Source organism: Peromyscus californicus, unplaced genomic scaffold (assembly GCF_007827085.1).
Source record: "Peromyscus californicus insignis strain IS unplaced genomic scaffold, ASM782708v3 Scaffold_16__1_contigs__length_79575227, whole genome shotgun sequence".
NCBI lineage: Eukaryota > Metazoa > Chordata > Mammalia > Rodentia > Cricetidae > Peromyscus > Peromyscus californicus.
Genome location: NW_026294458.1, coordinates 7,057,750 through 7,080,384, shown reverse-complemented (window position 1 = coordinate 7,080,384; position 22,635 = coordinate 7,057,750). Strand labels below are relative to the sequence as shown.

Genomic DNA, 22,635 nt, shown 5'->3' with positions numbered 1-22,635 from the left:
CTGCTTCAGCCTTTAAAAATATCAATTATTCAATAAGCCATTTTAAAAAGCACTTTTAAAAAGTCTCACCATATAGCCCTGGGTGGCCTTTGAACCAATGTGAATTGACATATGCCTAAGATTGTTAGTGTCCAAAATAGAGAACTAAACACTTAGAGGTTCATTGTGGGGACGCTTCAAGTGATGGTTGGCAAGCAAGTTTTAATCAAATGGGAAAACGTTCAGTGTGGTCAATCTCAAGAGCCTTCTTTGTTCCACATCATGGATAGCTTGTAAAGCAGGCTGGCCTTAACTCTGGGACTAGTGGCTTTCAAAGCACTGTTGTAAACTTTATCATGACTCCATTAGACTCTACACCAGATTAATGGTTTCAAAAACAAAGGTGGGCGCATTTAGTTGACATACAGCTTTAGCAACCTGGAACAGTTCATGCTAGATGGAAAGTTCAATTGTCATACTTTCCCAAATGTTCTTGAAATAATTAAAACAAAAAATGACCCTAGAGTATGAGGCTGGAAACCGTATTTGTGCCAATAATGTATCCAGAATCGGAATCACTGACAATTGTAAATCACCTAGCCAGCAGAGCCAGGAATGGCGGCACATATGCACAATCTCAGCACACTGAAGGCTGAAACAGGAAAACTTCTCAGTTTGACAGTGCACTGGCCAAACTGAATCGAAGTCACCGTGTCTGTATCTTTTACCTTCTATCTACTAAGGCAATCTGTGAGAATTACACTACAAATACTGGCTTAGTCGTCGAGTTGAATGTCCTGATCAATTTTAAGAGGCAAACATCGCCGGGCAGTGGTGGCGCACGCCTTTAATCCCAGCACTCGGGAGGCAGAGCCAGGCAGATCTCTGTGAGTTCCAGGAAAGGCGCAAAGCTACACAGAGAAACCCTGTCTCGAAAAACCAAAAGAGGCAAACATCTGTTGTCAAGAAATGTATTGAAGCTGCACACCTTTGAGACTCCGACAACTCTGATTGGATCAAGAGAGCCTTCATCCAGTAACTGATGGAAGCAGATGCAGAGATCCACAACCAATTCTAGGATAGACAAGACTAGATAGATCAGATCTCAAAAACAAAGTCCCAAGCCCAAAAATACTTCAGTTCCAGTGGATCTAGTGTCTTCTGACCTCTGCAGACCCATGCATGTACACATGCACAAGTAAAGTTCAGACCATTCACTACCCTTTGTCTCTGTAGTTCAGAATCCACAGATTAAGACTGGGATCTAGCCGGGCGGTGGTGGCGCACGCCTTTAATCCCAGCACTCGGGAGGCAGAGGCAGGCGGATCTCTGTGAGTTCGAGGCCAGCCTGGTCTACAGCGCGAGATCCAGGAAAGGCGCAAAGCTACACAGAGAAACCCTGTCTCGAAAAAACCAAAAAAAAAAAAAAAAAAAAAGACTGGGATCTAGAATCTGAATTTTAAAAATAGTATCAACTAATCTGACTTCCACAATCATCCCTTCACAGGTGATGCTCCTGAGACTGCCTTGCTTGATATTGTTTTTCCTTAATATGCAAGGACAGAAACAACATAGCAGAAATGAAGTTACCTCAAAAAATGGCCCAAATGGAAACTAGTTTTTAAAACATCAGCCCCAGTGTTTTTTCTGACACATTTACCACATGCTTGGCTCTCCAGAAAGATACTTCTGAAATACAGAAATCCCTTTTATCCCCACTGTTTCTTACTCCCCACCCCCATAACCCCTAAGTCTGGAAAACCCTCTAACCTCACTATTTCTAACCACCCTCAAAACCCTAGGGTCCTTCATTAGCTCAATGAGACTTGCAGGGGGACTTCCAATTATATTCCCACACAATGCTTGGTGTTCTTTTATGCAAGACTGCTTGCTGTAAGTGACAGTGGTATCAAGCTTAAGGTTGAGACTGTAGCTCAGAGTGTTTGCCTCGCATGCTTGAAGCTCTAGGTTGAATTCACAGTAATGGGGGTGGAGGGGAACTATACAGCGGTAACAAAAAGGTCCTCATAGGTTTGCATCTGGGCACTGTCGTGTTAGTATCTAGTTTATCTAAGTCATACTCTGCCCATGGATGCTACAATATGTAGCACTTTATGAAAAACCTGGACATATGAAGTAACGGCCAAGGACTAAAAAAGCCCACAGGCTAGCACTACTTGTACGGCCTTAAACTAAAACAAATTGGTATTAAAATCATGCTTTGCAAAACCACAGATATGTGGGAAGGCTAGTTATTTAATACAACCTCAGGCCCAAAGAGAATCTTCATTCCGGTATCTACTTGAGCAATATATTTGAGAAATACATTTTTCCAAAACATCACACAGTATGTTATCTTGAAGCAAGAACAATATTGCACCAGGCACTAAGTAAACCACAGGACTCTAATTACAATAAAGTTAAAAGAAAGCCAACACTTCTCTGTAAACCAAGTTGCATTAGCAAGTTTTCTCTTTGCCTTTATTTAAACAGTTCTCAAAACATTTGAGTGAATTGGGCCTCCTTTGGTAAGCAAAGGACCTGGAAATAATATTTAAAAATGAACAGGCAGTCTTCAGTTCATCCATGACACAGGTGTGGTGAACCCTTCTCTCATTCCATACCTTGAAGCACCCAGTATTTTCATATAGTCTAAAAGCCAGAAGAGCAAGAGGACATTTGTGGTGGAATGTATTGTCACTTGTTGATAACTAGTTGAAATACCATTATCTCTCTGTGACAGCCTTAAGAAACAGCCTTTGAAAGACATGTGTCTGTAGCTCTTATTCCCTGCTATATATAATACAGATTACATAAAGGCTGATGAATCCACATTAATGTAAGCATTAAGCATCTGCTGTATGGAAAGATTTATCTTCTAATACTAGCAGCACAGAGTTACAGCGTATTTAACACTTAATTGCAAGTATATTGAATATGGCAAGTTTCGTGGACTCCTGAAAGAAATTTGAGTATTTTTATTTTAAAATATTTTACTGGTAACTTAAGAATGGTTCTGGTTAAGCATTGATATTTAGAAAGAAAAGTAAAAATCAAACTTGTTTATTGTTGCTTTTTGCCATTTGGTAGCATTTTACACACAGGCTTCGATCTTCAGAATACCCTGGATTCAGTAGAAAAACCTTTTAAATGAAGTTTTGTACAATAGAAACTTCTCAGCAGTCAAAATTTGGACTGTAAAAAAATACATGCAAAACATACTTTTCTGAAAACACTTAACTTTGAACAAAGCACCGAACTACACAAACGCAGAATGAAAACAGCATGTCAACTCCACCAAAAGTAGTCATCATAAAAGGTGTAAAAGTCACCTAACTTCACTAGGCACTGTTCACTTTTTAAACAGGAGACAATAGAAAATATTGTCCACAAACAATATCCCAGCTCTATGGCAGCTTTCAGAAAGTCTTCAACTTCATGCTTTAATAGCGACCTGTAAAGAAAACAAAACGTGTGTGTTTGGGATCAAACATTTTAAACCTGAAAGTCTCTCCCACCAATAAGATTTTCACCGAAGCATTAATACTAATGTATAAAGAAAATTCAATTTATTAAGATTTTATTTAAATCATCTAGGTGTCACAGATTATACTGTGACCAATTAGGATAGAACCGCATGGACTTCCAAATTATTTGTAAAATAGTTATACTTAAGCAAATTACAAGAGATAAATAAAACTAATCAAGGTAACTTACGAGGTGAGTATGATCGCGATCTGGACCGAGATCTGTATCCTCCACGACTGTAGTAAGGAGAAGGTGACCGCCTTCTGTAAATAAATAAAGACTGTCTATACCTACATCTAGATGATATTGTGCTAATAACAATATGAAGACAAACTTTCGCCAGTTTTCAAGCTAGAAGGTCCCAATAAACCTATAAAGTGCAGTTTATTAGGTTCAAATACCAAATGAACATTAAAAGAATCGGCTCTATTTTATAAATTAAAGCTCAATTAATTTTTAAATTTCTACGAATCCTTTTACATTGCCTATTGAGAACTACTTTCATGTACTTCAAATCCTGTAGCTAGAGAGATAGCTAACAGTTAAAAGCATTTGCTACTCTTACAGAGAACCTAGGTTGATTCCTAGCACCCAAATGGTTGATCAAAATGTGAGGCCGTCATCTGGCCTCCAAGGATACAAAGCATGCATGTGGTAGACATAAATGCAGGATAAACACACAAACAAATTAATCTTAAAAAAAAAAAAAAAAAAAATCAAGGCAGGCAGCATGGTGGGGCATGCCTTTAATCCCAGAACTGGGGAGGTAAAGGCAGACAGATCCGAGTTCCAGGGCAACACAAAGACCCTGTCTCAAATCCGAACAAAACCCAATCTTCGTGGTGTCACTTAGAACAGTCGCCTAAGTATCAGGCAAATGTTTTGCAAATACTCTACTATTACTCAGACTCGAAACCCTTTTGGCACACCTGTAAATCTGATCCCTGTCTTGAGCGGCTCTCCATCCACCACCTCCTCCTCCACCTCCTCTGTAAAAACAGAAAAGGAATAAATTGTTTTTAGTTAAATAAAACAATTGCCACAAAGAATGGCATAACCCAGTTTCATAGTTAACATGCTCAACAAGAGTTCTTTCTGAAATGGCATAGTTGCTCTCAATAAAGACCTTTAAACTTCTCAGCCAAGTACTACTTAACACAGTAATGCTTAAAAAGGGGAGAAAATGCCAATGTTGGTGAAATTATGGATGGCAACTATTAAAGACTCACTTCCATAGACAATGGTATAGTGAACATTTACAAAAGACAAACACATGGTCTATACTTAATTATACAAGTTTACACTAAAGGCTTAGAATTACTAGTTGGTGATTGCTGCCTCCATACTTTAACAATCTGAATTAGATACCCAGAACTCAAGTAAAAGCTAGAGAGGAATGCCCTCCATACATGTATAAAAATCAACTTTCATTTTTGTATTAGCACAAATTTAATGATGTTCTTCATTTATATTTTAGAATTTAGGAAGCATCCAACTACATATCAAATTATCTGTAAGTCTTACATTTTGGTTTAAATCGCAGCTATTTCTTACTTTTTAAAAATTTAGGGTTTTTGTGCTGCTTTAAATTTAGTGTGAACAGGCTCCTATACAACTCACCTGTATGATCTGCTGTAATAGTCCCGATCATCATAACCCCGATCATATCCTCTGTCATAATAATCTCGGCGGCGTGAGCTGCCACTGTGAATGACAACACATCTTTTAATACTGCAAATAATTTCCTTTAGTTTTTGGTCACAACTTTTGCTATTAAAAATTGATCCTGGCCGGGCGGTGGTGGCGCACGCCTTTAATCCCAGCACTCGGGAGGCAGAGCCAGGCGGATCTCTGTGAGTTCGAGGCCAGCCTGGTCTCCAAAGTGAGTTCCAGGAAAGGCGCAAAGCTACACAGAGAAACCCTGTCTCGAAAAACCAAAAAATAAATAAATAAATAAAAATTGATCCTGAAGCTGGGTGGTGGTGGCTCACACCTTTAAATCTCAGCTCTTGGGATGCAGAGGCAGGCAGATCTCTTGTGAGTTCAAGGCCAGCCTGGGCTACAGAGTGAGTTCCATGAAAGGCGCAAAGCTACACAGATAAACCCTGTCTCAAAAACAAAACAAACAAAAAGATCCTGGATAGCAGAAGAGAACTCAAATCAACCAAATTCCTTGGACATGCTGAGACTAATCCATCTTTGGTTCTCCTGAATAAAAATTGCTACTATCCATATCTACTAGCAGACCTCTTTAAGTACATTAACTGGAAGTTATTTCTATATAGCTCTTATCAATATTATCCTTGTTTTCTTTTTCCTTGTTATTACACCATATTATCTGAATGTGTATATGCATATGTAATCTTTTGGTTTTAGGGGCACACACAAATCCAACTGACTTTCTATAAAACTGCTGGGCACAGTAGCATACATCTTTAATTTAATCCCAGCACCAAGGGGGCTCAGCAGGTAATGCTAGTGCTTACAAGCTTGGCAACTGAGATAATCTCCAGATCCCATGTAAAAGTGTAAGAAAGGAATCGATGTCACAAAGGCGTCCTCTGAACCTTACATACATGTGAGCGCACAAGTACACAGCATCTTAAAGAATTTCTTCTAAAAAGATGTCAAGAGATTGGTGGGGAGAAGATGGACAGAGGAAGACACCCAACTTGTTATCTCTAGACCATTCAAGTACCCACCCACACTCACACAAATGTAATTAAACTTACTAAGTGGGTCTCCCCATGTAAATTCCTGGTGTTGGGGTATGGGGCCTTTTTGTTATAGAGAAATCGACCCTAATTCGGCGTCCATCAAGCTCCATTCCATTGGCACGTTCTTTAGCCTTCAAAAGAGTAAAAAAAAAAAAAAAAAAGTTACATCCTGGACAATTGTCTCTAATTATCATCTAATAAAGACTGAAGGGACTTTCCATCCAGTTTCCTAATATTTAAAGGTTGGCCAGAAAAAAAAAAAAAACAAACTACCTAAATGGGTTGTTCCCTCTACTACAAATTCACTTGCTAAACGTAGTCACACACACACACACAAAAATAAAAAAACCACCACAGCAGCCTACATGGCCCACAAAATACTTAATATACCTACCTACAAATTTAGGTAGACTCAGCTAAACCCTTGGTCTCTAACATCCTAAGTGCTGGGATTACACACACATGCAGCACGCTACCATCTATGAAACCCAAATTTCAACGTCTATAAATTAATACTTGCTGAACACAGCCCAAATGCTCTTCTTTACCTATGGCTGTTTGGTGTAAGAATAAAAAAGCAAACTGTCATTGACATTCTATGATTCAAAGTGCCTGTTGTGGAAGCCAACCACTACTAAGAAGAAGCTTGGATCTATAGTATTAGCCATATCCCCCGTTTTTTAAGACTAAAATAAGCATGAACTAAAGAGATAGCTTAGCAGTTCAGAACACTGGCTGCTTTTCGAGACCTGGATTAAATTCCCAACACCCACACTGGGACAGTCATCACTGTCTGCAGCTCAAGTTCCATGGGATCAGATGCCCTCTGCTGGCCTCCAGAGACACTGCAGACATAGTACAAAGACATCCATGTAGGCAAAACACCCAGTCTAGAACACACGCACTTTTAGAAAATGCTTGGTTATCAATCAGAACAGTTATCAGGACTGGTGTTTTGAACTAAAGTACAAGTATATATTTACTTACTTCCTTGGCATCATCTACATTTTCAAAATATACAAAGGCAAATCCTCTTGAACGTCTAGACTGCTGGTCATACACAATAGACACATCAGCAATGGGGCCATATTTAGAGAACACTTCTCTTAGGTCTCTTTCCGTGGTGTACAAGCTCAATCCAAATACTCCAAGACAACAGTTGGGGTCAGGATTTGCCTAGAAAACAGAAACAGATTTTAAAATCTGAAAACCTGACATTGATCTAAAGGGGGTAAGTGGGCAAGGGAAGGATAACTAGTACACAAAATGATAAATTGTTAGACCAAGCACCGCCGTGTCAGAATGGCACAACACAATGAGAGCTTGTCTCAAAAATGGAACACAGCCAGGTGATGGTACACACCTTTAATCCCAGCATTCGGGAGGTGAAGGCAGGCCAGCCTGGTCTATACAGAGAAACTGTCTCAAAAAACAAAAACAAAAACAAACAAACAAAAAAAACCCACCAAAAACAGAAAACAACCAAAAGACACTTAATAGTGTACAGGGATAGATGGGAGTAAATAACTGGAAATAAAGGTATTATAGATTGATGGACCAGAAGGAATACAATTATGTCTGTGTATTCTGCACTGGAGAATCCAACCAATCTCAGATGGAAGATGTCTTGGTGGGCACAGTAAGGGTGTCACACCTACACAGAACAGTTAAACCTCCTTCCTAAGTAGCGCTGGATATGTAACAACTGCTTACAGTTCTTTTTTATTTTGTTGAGTATTTTAAGTATTGTAAAATTTAATCTGCAAATTAAGCACATTAAAATTAAAAACAGTGGGGCTGGAGAGATGACTCAGTGGTTAAGAGCATTGCCTGCTCTTCCAGAGGGACCTGGGTTCAATTCCCAGCACCCACATGGCAGCTCACAACTGTCTATAACTCCTGTTCCAGGGGATTCAACACCCTCACACAGACATACATGCAGGCAAAAAAAAAAAAAACACCAATGTATATAAAATACAAATAAATAAATTATAAAGAAAAAGATTAGAAACAGTAATGTTGTTACTAATAGAAGTGGGTAAGACTTCAAACTAAAGATGACGTAAACATTAAGCTTCATAAATTATTTTTGAGCTTTTTCATTAATCTTTTTGAGTGTCTAGCAACTGAAATTAGACAAGGGGAACTATATCACATATTAACTGATCAGATGCTCATATATGAAACCCAACAGCAACAAATTACTTTAACAGCTATTATCAGTAAAATAAACTCTACAAATACATTACAGGCACTCCAGCCATAAAGAACTGAAAAGGTTCCTGTAATTTTACATAGGAAAAAAAAACTTACTAGGTAGGGAAATTACATCCTAATATAAATACTTCCACTTCTGGAAGCAGAATGGGATTCCTACACACAGATGCCAAAAGTTTTAAATTGCTAAAATTCCACTGTCAAAATAAAGAGATCAGATAGTACAATGTTTCTAAAAAGGTCTTCATGCTGTGAGGTAATCCTTCTGTACACTGTGTGAATATATGCCACTATGATTGGTTTAGTAAACAAGCTGATTGGCCAATAGCTGAACAGGATAAAATTAGGAGGCAAAGCCAAACTGAGAATGATGGGATGAGGAAGGGCAGAGTCAGAAGAGTCACCAGACAGATGGAGAATGAGATGGACACACAAAATGGGATAGAAGTAAACGCCAAGCCTCGGAGCACATAGGTTAATAGGAATGGGTTAAGTTGTAAGAGCTAATTGGTAACAAGCCCGAGATATTGGACGAGCATTTGTAATTAATATTATACCTCTGAGTGATTATTTGAGAGTGGCTGTGGGATAGGAAAACTCCACCTACATCTTCAAGCTGAGAATGCACCTCAGTGGTAGAATACTTACTTGCCTCATGTACACAACAACCTGGGTTCAGTCCATAGCACTTTAGAAAACTTTTTCATCTTACCCGGTTCCCAACATGACGCCTTCGAGTAGACATGGGAGAATGGCTGTGGCTGTGACGTCTGCGATAATCTCGGCTGTAAGACCTGCTCCGAGATCGTCTATGGGAGCGGGATCGAGATCGTGACCTTGTATAATGCCTTCTAGAACTTCTTCTGGACCTGGACCTGCAAGACAGAAGTCTTGGCGTTATGACTAAATTAACTGAAAAACAGATAGTGCTGTGAATGTGGTGCTCTGACTAGTTGATAAAGCTGCACTGGCCTATGGCAGGGCAGGATAAGGTTAGGCATCACATTGAAACTAAAGGGTGGGGGAAGGGAGAGATGCCAACCATTGTTCAAGGAGCAACATGTAATGGGACACAGGTAAAGGCACGGAACATGTGACGATACATAGATTAATAGTAATGGGTTGAGTTAAGTTATATGAATAAGCTTGCTAGCAAGAGGCCATGGGCCATACAGTTTGTGATTAATACTAAGCCTCTGTGTGTTTACTTGGGACCAAGTGGCTGCAGGACAAGGGTGGGAGAGATTTTTCCTGACCTCGGGGCCAGGCATGACCGGAGAAACTTCCAGCCACAAGATAGTCTTTCAATTCTTTTATTACTCTATTCTATAGTTAAACTCAAACATGGGACATAGTCCTTGATAAACAAAATTGCCGCCAATCTAATCACTTTAATTTATTAAGCCACCAAAGTCAGAAGAACATGCTCCCTCTCACCATTTCTTCAAAATAAAAAGAAAATTTTAATGTTAAATAAATGTATTTAAAATACTTTTGAAAATTGGACCACAGACTACACTTTACTAGTCTGGTTTATGCATACCTTTATCTCTCACAATACTGCCCTTCATTTTTTTTATTTCCTATTATGCCCACTACTCATTTAGGCCAATTAACAAAAACCACCGCAACTACTACAAACAAAATTCTAATAAAATTCAGGCAGTGGTGGCACATGCCTTCAATCCCAACACTTGGGAGGTAGAGGCAGGTGGATCTTGAGTTTAAGGCCAGTCTCAGACAGGGCTACACAGAGAAACCCTGTCAAGGGAGGGAAGGTAGGAAGGAAGAAGGGAGGAAGGGAGGGAAGCTTTGGGGCTGGTTCAATTCCCAGTACCCACATGACAGGTCTATGTCTGTAACTCCAAGATCTGACACCCTAACACATACATGCAGGCAAAACACCAATGCACATAGACAGAATAAAAATAAATAAATGACATTAATTCATGGCTTCTGAGTAGAGTAAAATGTCTAAAGCCGTTACCCAAAGCAGAATACATCGAGAGCGGAAGTGCTGGTGCTATGAGCGGCGGCAAGTTCAAAAGAAGCATAATCTGCTCAAGTCTGTTTCAGTCTTCTGGCTCCCCTCTCTAATACCAACATTAAATAGACTTTTACCTTCCTTAGCTTAACAAACCACACCAATTTCAGAGCAGAGTTAACAGGAGATCTCAAAACGGTCTTTCTTACCTGGATTCAGATCTGGACCTTGACTTTGATCTAGAACGCCTTGAATCTTCCTTGGAGCGAGACCTTGCAGGGGTATGCCGTGCAGATTTCCCCGATCCATGAGCACTTCCACTTCTGGAAGCAGAACGGGATTCCTACACGCAGATGTCAAAAGTTTTAATTTGCATACTTTGGGGAAACTTTAAAAACAAATAAGCTTCTGTGAGATAAATGGCCAAGGAGAGCAATCCTCTTCCAAAGATAAGAAAACATGTGAGGGCAGGAATTGAGTATACCTGGTATAATAGTTTCATTGCTTCAACTGACATCAATCAATTAATTCTTCCACCTTTCTGGAGCAGGGATAAGAATTATCTAATTCTACTCCCTTAAAAGGTGTCAAAGTCAGATTATTAAATAAAGAACTATCTAAGGACTATATTTGGGGAATGTTACTACATAGACTGGGAAAGAACTTTCCTTAACTATGAAGCCTAGTCTATTCCAGTCAAGCTGCAATCAAAAACAAAACCCCACAAAATTATAAAACTTCAAGTTATGGTTTGTTGAATGCGGGGCAAAAGCAGTAAGGACAATCCTGTGTTTCAAGCTCTGAAGGTAGAAGAACTCTAGCTGAGTGCCAAGACTAGCTGATGAACATGAAATGTGGTTAAGATCTTGTTTTCAATGTATGTCAGGACCTCTTACAAACTCAAGAGCAAACAAAAGGAGCTAAGAACAGAGCAAGGCTGCTGTTTAAGAGTAGAGAAGGTGCCAAAGATCCACAACTTTCTTGGCTAAACTGAGAAAGTCAAGGCAAAATAAACAGGAGACTGAGAAAAAGCAGAAATAATATGTAAAGGGCACATTAAAACAAGGATAAATAAAATGAGCTCATTATCTAGGGGGCCCGGGAAGAAAATTCTGTAGATGTCTAAGCAAATACCATGTACTCAGTTTTCCTAATCAAAACTCCAACTAATGGCCAGTTAACTGAAAAACAAGATCTCCAAAATAAATAAAATAAAAAGGCAAGGAAATAGCTAAACGGGATAATCACTTCATAATGTCAATCAGTAGAAAAGACACACAACATACAACAATAGAACTGGAGAAAAACTCTGCAAGGGCATGAAAAAAAATTAAATGGGAAGAGACAGTGCTCACTCCCCAGTCAGACAACTAAGCTTTCACTACACAAAACCTTCTAAGTCAAATTGACAAAGGCACAGTCTAGTCAATTGTTCTACTTAAGATACAGCAACAACCAGGAAAAGGAAAGGAAAACTAAAATGAACGGCATGAATCTAAACAGTCACTTCCAAATATTTTAGAATCCAGACTACCATTTACATACAGAATATGGAAGACAATTTAGAGCATTCCTCCTCGATGCTCAGGACACAAAAATATGCATTTTATATACAACATGAAGGGAGGAAACCTCAAAGGAAAACAGACAACTGGAAGAACGAGCAGCTTTCCAGGCCCCAAATAATCTAAAAAATACTTCAATGACACACTATAAAACATGGAGTGATGTAGCATATGACAGATAACCTTACCTCTCTATCAGACCTTCTTCATCCCCCAATGAATAATTAACTATAGATTAAACTAAGCCGTGTGGTAACAGCTGCCTTTAACACCAAGATATAGTTTAAGATTCACTGCTTGTGGTAGGGAGGGAGAGTACCCCAATCAACCAGCCATTGGATTTCTCTATCTAATGTTCAAGCAAAATGTTCAGCAAGGCCATTTACCTCACTTTCCTCTTAGTCAAAACAAAAACAAAAAACCTTACTGAAAGTATAGCTTTTTGTCATCTTTATTACAGAGAAAAGCTAATCTACAAGAGAAAAACAGACACAAGGAACTTGAAAGTTAAAATACATTTATTCCAATTCTGTAAGAGCACTTCACAGAACAATTAGAAACTTTAAAGAGGTAGAAAATAAAAATTTCTGGGGGCTGGAGAGATGAGAGAGCATTGGCAGCTCTTCCAGAGGCCCTGAGTTCGATTCCACCACCACATGGTAGCTCACAGCCATCTTATATATAATAAAATCTGATGCCCTCTTCTGGCATGTAGGTATACATGCAGACAGAGCATGATATACATAAAATAAATCTAAAAAACAAACAAAATATCCGGAAATTCCCCTTTCAGATTGTTGCTTCATTTTAACCAAAGTTTTATTCTAAACTGGGATGCTTCAGCTGTCTTTCTAATAATAGAATTTCTAGAATGGGAAATTAGCTAAGTAAGGTTTCTTCTTTAAACGTGTAGTAGGCTAAGGTGTCTAAACAGATGGTTTAGAAAGTTCTCAAAACTTTACTCAGCCTCCAAACTGAATAGGCCAAGTCCTACATGTACTTTTTGAGCAACAATTTCTTAGATCAGAAATTAGTGGAAACATCAGAACAAGATTAAGATTCCTTTGTCTGTATACTGCCACCTCGTTGGGCTAGCAGGGAAAAAAAAATCCATAAAAAACTACCTTAAACTTTTGTCAGCTAATCCTTTGTTTAGTTAAATCTTTCCAGTTATGGTGACCACCTCTAATTGGTGAGAATATAAAGGATTTTATGTTAAGACATGAGACTCAAAGTAATTAACTAAATACAAAACTCTACACTTAAACCTTAATGCACAAACAATTCTATAAAACCAGTCAGAAAAGTCCTTTACAAACAATACTTCAAACTCAACTCTGAGTGACAAGGCAATATAGAAAGAACTCTACAAAAAGAACTACACTGTAGACAGCCAATGCCAAAAGCATAAACAATGCCAGAAATTCCCCCTCAAAAATGTTCTCAAATCTTAGTCGTTTTAACTAAAGCACAACCTAAGGAACAGGGTAAGTTCAAAAACAAAATCTCAAGTAGTCTATAGCTCCTACATTAAGAGCAGCAACTCAGAAGTACTAAATCTCTCCTTACAGTAAATACACAGTCCTAAACAGCTTTTAGTTTGTTAGGCACCCTAATCCTAAAAAGCAAAAATACACATAATATTAGTTAAGCCTCACAAACTCAAAGCCAGAAGTTATCTTTCTACGATTCTTTATCAAAATTCAAATCCCTTTAAGTTTGAGTCAACACAAAATTAATATTACTCTTGATTATTATCTGACAATTAGTGTTAAAAAAGCAACAAATTGTCTTCTATAAGCAGTAACTGTATTCTCCTAGTAAGATACAGAAATAATGTAAGCAGCACTGACAACAGGCTAAGTGTCCCAACAAACATGCACCTTTCCAGAAAAGTCAGTGAAGTCATTTTCTCCAATAACTCTAAAGACAACCCTCAGAAAAAAATTCAAAGTTGTCATCATTTTAGGAAGATGATAACCTTTAATAGTTTGCATGGAGAAGGCAACTATTGGTTGTTTGCTACTGATTATGTGTACTTGTTATTAACATTATGCTAATCATCTAACACATTAGTCAAAACACAGAAAGGAATTTTGAGTTGACTTTTTTCAGATGGGGCAGCACACTAGAAGATAACCATGTTTAAGATCATTAAGGATAGACAGGAGAAAAGGCAACAAAATACCAGCTACTACTGCACTCTGAATTAGCTATCATTTACACTTGCATGACTCATCTCTTTTAAGGGATGCTACTATACTTAAGCAAAACCCCTAATGATTCAGTTGGAACAGGCATGCAACAGAATATAAAGAATCATCCTTATTTGGGACATGTAAATCTCAACATCAGGACTTAAGTGGTTGTAGCTTTCCACTTAATGTGGAAACCTAATGCTTTCATTACAATAAAACAATGTTAGATGCTTTGCTTGGATTTTGGGGGTTTAATCCCATTATCAACCTGGTGACAGTCTGGAAATTTTCCAGTAGAAAATATTCTACTATACACTGTTCAGTATCAAAGCAGAAAATATCATTGCATTTTGAGAGTCTGAAGGGTGTTTTAAAGTAACAGACCACCAGTTCCAACTCACTCATGCCCCAGAACCAGCAGAGTATAACAGATGAAAAGCCTAAGGGAAAACGGGAGGCCAACTATTATTACCCAGTGGATTAGCACAGTGCTGCCTGCTATTTGACTACAAAGTTATTTTTAAAGAATTGCATTTCCATCATTTGACTAAGCAGTTAAAATTAGAATTATTACCTAATTTAAACGATTCCCTTGGAAGTCACTTCTTTACCCTGTATATATTTTCTTCTATTAAACAAATAATGCATGCATGTTTAGCAAAATATACAGGGACACATAAACAGACTAGTAATTACTTAGCGTAGTGCTTTCTGATTCCAGATTACTTCTTATCTTAACTTCATTTTTATTTCTTTTCTTCATTCTTCCGTTTCAAATTCTGACTTCTTTCATCTTCCCCACTTCACACAAATTGCTCAATATTCTACAAGTGGGACTTCTGGTCTGATAAATAGCATGCATTCTTTCTTTTATTTTTTCAAATTTCAGCTTCACTTATTCCTGAGCTTCAAATACTCATTTATAAAACTTGTCAAATGACGACTTCCGCATTTTCCTTCTTCAACATTAACCTTAATAGAAAAAGAACAGGATGAAGAATATTTTAAAACTCCAGGATAAAATCCAGTGCCAAAACTGAAACTAGAAAAAAAATCCCTTTTGTAGTTTTGGATTAAAAAAATACTAGAATATGCAGCTCAAAAAACTGAAACTACATAGTCTCCTGATGGTATATGGTAATCATCTGTCTATTCCAAATAAATTTATCATGCTTAACGTGAATGTGAAGTGCGCCACTGAACATTTACTGTTCATTTAACATTTTTTACAAATTGTAATCACATTTCACACTTCTTATTGTATTCAAGAGAAAATGCTAAGTGTCAAAAGCACATCTCTAGTCAAAAAGTGACACATTTCAATACAAAAGTGCAAGAAAAGCATGGACAACTCATATGACAAAGGCTGGGGTTGAAGGTTTACAGTAGTGTGACTTGTCTAGTTAAGATAAGGAAATGTAGAATTCCACATTACTGTGTATTTAGAAGAGCACTGTTAGACAATGTCAGCAAACCTGACAATTTGGATCTGTCCAACCCACCCTTGGGAACTCTGCATTAGTGAAATTAGTTTAATTAAATTTAGAACTAAAATCCTGATACTAAATAAAATTAACTACTACATGCCAACAGCTACAAAGAAAAGCAGAGCAAACTTGATTCCAACAGTGGTTATGTCCAAAGAATTCTGTTGTAAAGTTTTCCCCTCTATTAGCAAAACATTAGTCTTCTGGATGTCCAAAGGAGAGCTCCTACTTGAAAGGTGGCAAATTATGAGAAAATAAGTTAACCTCCTCAAATTATTAAAAAGGCCCACTTTAGCAGATTAGTTAAGTTTAATACTAACACTAGAACACTGTTGGAACACTAAGCAAAATACTGTCCATGTAAAACAATCTAGTTTTCCTTGTTACCCTGCTAAGTATTTCTGCATGCTCTTTTACTGTCTATACTTCCTCTTACATTTTTTTTTTCTGGTTTTAAAGGGGAAAAAATTTCCTTAACAAGAAAAAGGCAAGTCTTTATACTACTGTTGGTATAGGCAACCATGGCTACAGTAGTATCTTTTCCAAGGAAAAGCATGATTTCCAGCCTAATTTTATAGTCAATTATTATTTGTTTAATCTAGAAACATTTTAATGGCTATTTAAGGGAGTCATAATAATTGGTTTTCTGGTACTATCCATCACTAAAATGTAATGGGAAATGTTTACTGGCAGCACGAATGTAATCATGGAATCAGAATGCCCAAGCAGGTTTCCTTAGTGCCTGACCTCCCTAAAGGTTATGTATGTACAGATACAGGGCTTAGATTCAGAAGACAATAAAGCTCTAGGTACCATGACTTTTCATCATTGAGGCCACTTTAGTATCACTTCATTCATTACCACTTTCTAATCTTTCTCCTATATACTAAGAACAAAACCATTGCTAGACAATATTTATATTAACTCAGCTACTTCATAAAAAAGGATCCTACTTAGAAAAAACACATTACTGAGGGAGCAGTTTATTAACTGGAAATGAGATGAGCAAAGAAAAACTACACCTTGCTACAGAAAGAAAAGGTCAACACTAAAATGGATAAAGGGCTTTTTTGGGAGGCAGAGTCTCGTGTAGCCCAGAATGGCCTCAAAGTCACTACATAGTCAAAGAATGACCTGATCTTCCTGCTGCCACCTCCCAAATGATGAGATTACAGGAATGTGTCCTCTACTTTTTCCTGAAACTATCAGAAGTGTGGAGGAGAAAAATCCTCAAATGCTTAAGAAATTTCTGAAAGGGGAAAAAAAAAAACCAAAAAAGCAAAACACACCCAACATACCTGTATCAGCTGTAAATTCTATGCTTTTTATAAACCCACAAAAATACCAAACCCTTAAGTTTCTTTTGATAATACTTTCCATCAATATCACATGAATTCATTTTTGTTTGAAAGTTCTTATCTAAGCACAAAAATTTTAATGTAGAAGAGGGCCCTATCCAAACATGAAAATCTATGCCAATAAATAACCTGAAAATAGCCTCCAAAACCCAATTCAAAACAATGATTTGAGAATTTGCTAGTCAATTTTGACCTGAAACTAAAAAAGTACCACTAAATGATGGCCAACACCTAACTAACTATAATGGCCCACATCCTACAATAGCAACCTGTGTAAAAGCACTAGTTCCTAAAATAATCACCATACCTTATTAGAAAAACAATAGCTATGTATAAATGCTAATCAACAAAACAATGCTGGACACATACACTATAGCTCTAATAATTGACTTGGCCAAATTATGAATGAAATTTGAAAGCATTCATGTTTATCATTTAGGTTTGGGGTTTTACTGAAGAGAAAAGGAAAAAGACTATACAAACAAGACAAATACCATTAACACTTCTCTCAGCTTCTGAATTCCCCCCTTCAAGCTTTCAACAAAACCAGTAGTACTTACCTTGTAAAACCATTTGTAACTTCACCTTAAAGTACCACTTTCTATTTTGACAATATCCACAATATTAATAAGCATTCTTGTTTAAGCCAAAGAAAATGATTCAACAGTTTCAAGAGACTTATACCTAACCTGTGTAAGTCAGTGATGAAAAAACTAGGCAATTTTCTTAAACTTGGCATTAATTCAACCCTTTGTTAATAAAAATTATGTGAGGACCACAATTACTTTAGAAATAGAAATTTTGGTTTTAAAAACCAGAATTTAGAGTTAGGGGATAAACACAAGGAATATACAAAGACATCACAGGATTGCTTAAGCAGAAGAGAAAAACTGCAGAATCTGAAAGGCAATTTGATAGGGTAGTATCCAGAATCTACCCCTTACTTTTATATTCCAAACACACTACACTTCTAAGAAAATATCTACCGGAGTATTTAATAACTCCAAGCTACTCTTTAACCTCTAGCTACTGTGGTAATAAAATAGACTAACAAAAACTAACATTTTCTGGCTTGTCTAATTCTGGATTCTCAGGATAAAGACTCACACGCATAATCTCAAAGAGGTTAGAATTTTAAGCTAAGTAGAAGATCAAAATGTGTAAGTCTCACACCCTAAACTAGAACCATTATTGGGATCTTAAATATTAACCCCATTACTACCTCACATCTCTAAAGAGTGGATGTTTTTCCTTCAAAGAAAAGGTTCTTTTACAAAATGAGTAATTTTGTAAACTGGAAGAAACAAAATTTTATCAAACCAACTTTAAAATGTGGGGGGAAAAACCTAATTAAAAAAAACAAACCCCACAAATCCTACAAATAACAGAGGGATGAAGAATACACACTGCAAAAGAGCTAACTAAATGCTAACATCCATCCAATGTGTGACCAAACTAAGCAAAATTTATTTCACACACACCAAATGCTTAGGAAAGAAACAACTTTGAAAGCCTAACCGGTTTAAGGGAATCCTGAAGTATAGAGTGTCCACATGAAGACACTGACTGAGATTCCAGGTAGCTTAACAGATTTATACTATGTACATTAACCACAACAGTTTATGTGCCGAAGGGCCTAGAAGTCAATGAAACTCATTTTCAGGTTTCCAGAGATGGTTGGTTATACCAGGCATATCCAAGACTATTTACCTTGAACACCATTTTTCACACTTATAAAAGGGAAAGCAAACCAATCAGATTTGGCCATGCTACTTTGCAGTAATGTCTGTGAACAAAAAATGCAGGGGACTTTAGCTACCTTGTGTTATGTGTGTGTGTGAGCCTTACAGGACAGGAAGTGTTCTCTCACCAAGTTATACAACCAGTCCTTAACTTATCCCTTATTCCTTTGGGGGAAAATGTTTAGTCTTACTAAGTAATTGGCCAAGATTATCCTGAACTCTGGATCCTCCTATCCAGGACAAGTAGCCAGTATTTACAAACCTGTAACATTCTGCCCTGCTTACCTTGCAGTATTTTTAAACTTGTCTGTAAACTTTTTTTTTTGGCAAGCCTTCTTGAGCAGTTTGTTAAGTGTTTCAGTTTTTCAATTACCCCAAGATTCCAATTGGAAAACAAAAAGCAACCAAGCAAAAATTGACTCGGTGGTTAAGAGCATCTACTGCTCTTTAGGAGAACCAAGGTTCCCCTTTCCAGAACCCAAATCAGATGGCTCACAATCCCTTTTGGGTGTCTGTGGAACTGGTACACGTGGGCCACACAAACTCAGGATTGTGCACATACACACCTCAATTTGAGGTGTGTGTGTGTTACACAACTTCCAAGTTTAGAAACAGATCAGAAAGTCAATCTTTATTTAATACCTTTCCCTCCAATTAAATAATAAGGACTGCCTGGTGTGGCTGGTTCACACCTTAAAACCCCAGCACTAGGGTTATAGAGAGGCAGGGGCAGGCAGATGCCTGAGGTCAAAACCAGACTGGCCTATATAGCAAGTTCCAGGACAGCCAGGGGCATAGTATGACCATACCTCAAATAAATATTCAAGAACACCAGACAGTCCATCTTGCTAGCAGAAATAGTAATAACACTTCCAATTAACAGGGGTAACAATTCCCAGTTCTTTCAAAATGGTCCACATTCAGTTACTTTCTTCCTGGAGTAATGTGTACTAAATCTAATACTTTGAAAATTTTTCCATGGGCATGATAATACCTACCTATTTAATCCCCAAACAACAACAAAACCTATTTGCTTTTAATTCTAAACAGTAATTTCAACATTACATGCAACTTCGGGAGGCAGGAACTCAAGGTATGTGTGGGCTACTGAGGAAGTTCGAAGAATTTAAAACAAAAGACTTAGAAATTTGGGATACAGTTCAGTAGTAAAGACTTGCCCATCACGTGAGGATAGGTTCTATTTTCATTATCAAGAAAATAAAGCAAAATCCCACCCCACTCCCCGCCCTCGTTTCTTTCCTTAAGAAAGCCTTAAAATGGTAAGGCAATCACTGGTGACATTGGACTTAAAATGACCTTGGGATAAGAGACTCATCTTGATAAGTAAAGGTCTGGTCAGTTCAAACTATTCTGATTTGGTTCTGAGTTCACCATGAAGAGTCCCACAATACTTTCTACCAAACTGTCAAAGACCTAAAGTTTACTAACATACTTATTTGACTAAAAAGTAAACTATGTGCTAACAATTCCTGTAAACTTTTTTGTAGAAAAAAAATTTTAAGTCTTGAGACGTAAAATAATTGTTCTTATGGTGCTTGTAAGCAATTTTCAAACTGCCATTACTCGCTCACTAAGCCATGTACTTGCATGTATCTTCCTGGAATAGTTTTTTAATCTAATACTCTACTGCCACGCCACATGCGCTTTGTTTAAGCTTTGGGACTGGGTCTAATCCACAGGCCCGTTTTATATATATATACACACACAATCTAATCAACCTCTACCGAATTTCACCCCCTGGAGGTGGAAGCTTAAAAAAAAAAAATAAAACACGTGATTCCCAGCGCTAACAGCGCCATGAACTGTCGCCACCCATCACTCCTTCACCATTCCCCGGGGTGGGGGAGGGGGTGGGGGTGAGAAAATCCTAATGACCTTGTGTCCTGTCCCCGTTAAGGTCCCAACAATGGGGAAGAGGCTCCGGCACAACAAAGCCCACGGGCCCCCGAGCTCCCTCGGCTGCGCCCGTCCGCAGAGCGAGCGAGCGAGCGAGCTGTCCCTTCCCAGGCCCGAGAAGGCTCTCCGCCAACAAGGCCACCAGCCCGACGCCCGGGCCCACGTGGCTCTTCTCGGCTTCAGCCGGCGGCCCCGGGCGAGCCGGCAAAGGGCCGGGCAGCCGGGACCCGCGGCGGCTCCGCCATTTTGTGCCTCTGGCAGCGCGCCCGGCCCGCGAGCCCAAGATGGCTGCGGCGCGGCTCCGCAGGGAGAGCAACGGCGAAATGAGACGCCGTTCCCATCCCCCAACGCCGAGGCGACGCCGCGGCCATTTTTAATCTCTCTCCTTCCCCCTCCCCCCGCCCGCAACCTCGTAACGGAAAAAAAAAAAAAAGGAGGCCGCCGCGGGTACCGGGCACACAGGCCGCTGGCGGCCTCCCTCGCGACTCGGGGCGTCCGTCGTCCACCCTCCGGCGCCCCGGCTCCCTCTCGGCGACAGAATCCCCGATGCCCGGCCGAGGGGGCCCCCGAAAGGCCTGGAGGGGCAGAGAAGCAAGGTGGGACCGCGGCCGCCCGTGCACCCCCCTCCCCGCGCTTACCCGTTCGCCGTAGTTCTGCTCGCCGCTGTCGCTCATGGCTCCGGATTGCTGTCCCCGCTTCTGGCCTTTACGGAAGCTGTCAAGCTCCTGACTTCTTACCAGAGGCCCCGCCGCAGCCTCCCGCGACGACACACTTTTGAGAGTGGCCTGGGACCGACGCGCTCCGCACCACCTCCGCCCGGGTCTAACGCCACCGGATGTGACGCGGCGCTCTTTAAGTGGGCCCCGCTCACGCCCCTGAAGGCGCGCTTTCCCGGCCCCGCCCACTCCGCGGGGCTTTCCGACGGCTTTCTCCCGCCCGGGCGCGGGCCCGAGCCGGAGGTGACGTCAACGCCCCGCCTCGCTCGCGCTGACCCGCCCCTAAAGGCCCGGACACGGCGTGGCGGGAAAGTGCCGGCCCCTGGGCGTCTGCGGTGGTCTCCCCGAGACACCTTGATGTCGCCAGCGGCGCCGCAGTTGTGTCTGGAACCTTCTCGGGAACCGTCCTGGGTGGGAGGAGAGAAGAGATGGCCCCGCTTTCCTCCATCCTTTATGCCTTTGTTCTGCCTGCCTAGTTTCCTTTTGTTCTTTTTCTTGATCCAGGAGAGAACACAGACGCGCAGTGGGTTCTTACCTCTCATTTATTTAGACCTAGTTTCAGATCTTTCCTTCCTAAATAAAACCTTCATTTAAAAATGTTTTCCGGACCGGGCGGTGGTGGCGCACGCCTTTAATCCCAGCACTGGGAAGGCAGAGGCAGATGGGGATCCCTGATCTGCAAAGAGTTCCAGGACAGCGAAAGCTACACAGAGAAACCCTGTCTCGAAAAAAACCAAAAAAAAAAAAAAAAACAGACAAAAAAAACCCCTGAGATTTGAGGCAGAGTCTCATTCTACTGCCTGGGTTGACCTTGAACTCATCATGTAGCCTACCTAGACCAGTGTTTGGACTATATTAATCCTCATGTGTCAGCCTCCCAGATAAATCCTGGGATTACAGTTACCAGCCAGCAGTCCTGACTGTGATCCATAGTTTCTATTCCTCACATTTCTTTTTGATTATTTGATATGAATTAGAAAGTATTAAAAATTCAAAGAGTCAGGCATTGTGGCAGGTGAGTAATTCTAGCACTTAGGCTGAGGAAGGAGACCTTGAGTTTGAGGTTCATACTTCATAGGAGTTTCAAGGTCAACCTGGATTGTATAATAAGACATTGTTCCAAAAAGAAAACAACAACAACAAAAAAAACTTAAATAGGAATCTAGCTGGGCGTAGTAGTACAGCCTTTAATCTCAGGACTTGGGAGGTAGAGGCAAGAGGATCTCT

At 39.5% G+C, this 22,635-nt stretch overlaps 1 protein-coding gene across 2 annotated transcripts; it reads right to left on the bottom strand.

Moving 5' to 3' along the window:
• Positions 1-2,433: 2,433 nt before the first annotated feature.
• Tra2b (transformer 2 beta homolog) lies at positions 2,434-21,650 on the bottom strand. Of its 2 annotated transcripts, none has more exons than XM_052740222.1 (9): positions 21,331-21,650; positions 10,635-10,768; positions 9,154-9,316; positions 7,212-7,400; positions 6,240-6,355; positions 5,128-5,211; positions 4,437-4,496; positions 3,697-3,770; positions 2,434-3,433 (listed from the first exon to the last, which is right to left on the bottom strand). In XM_052740222.1, exons 1-9 carry the CDS (start codon positions 21,364-21,366, stop codon positions 3,423-3,425), a joined length of 867 nt encoding a protein of 288 aa, XP_052596182.1. In that variant the 5' UTR covers positions 21,367-21,650; the 3' UTR covers positions 2,434-3,422. The 2 variants fall into 2 exon arrangements, with proteins under 2 accessions (XP_052596182.1, XP_052596181.1); XM_052740221.1 differs by having other exon boundaries at positions 3,697-3,767; positions 21,331-21,535.
• Between the last annotated feature and the right edge of the window lie 985 nt (positions 21,651-22,635).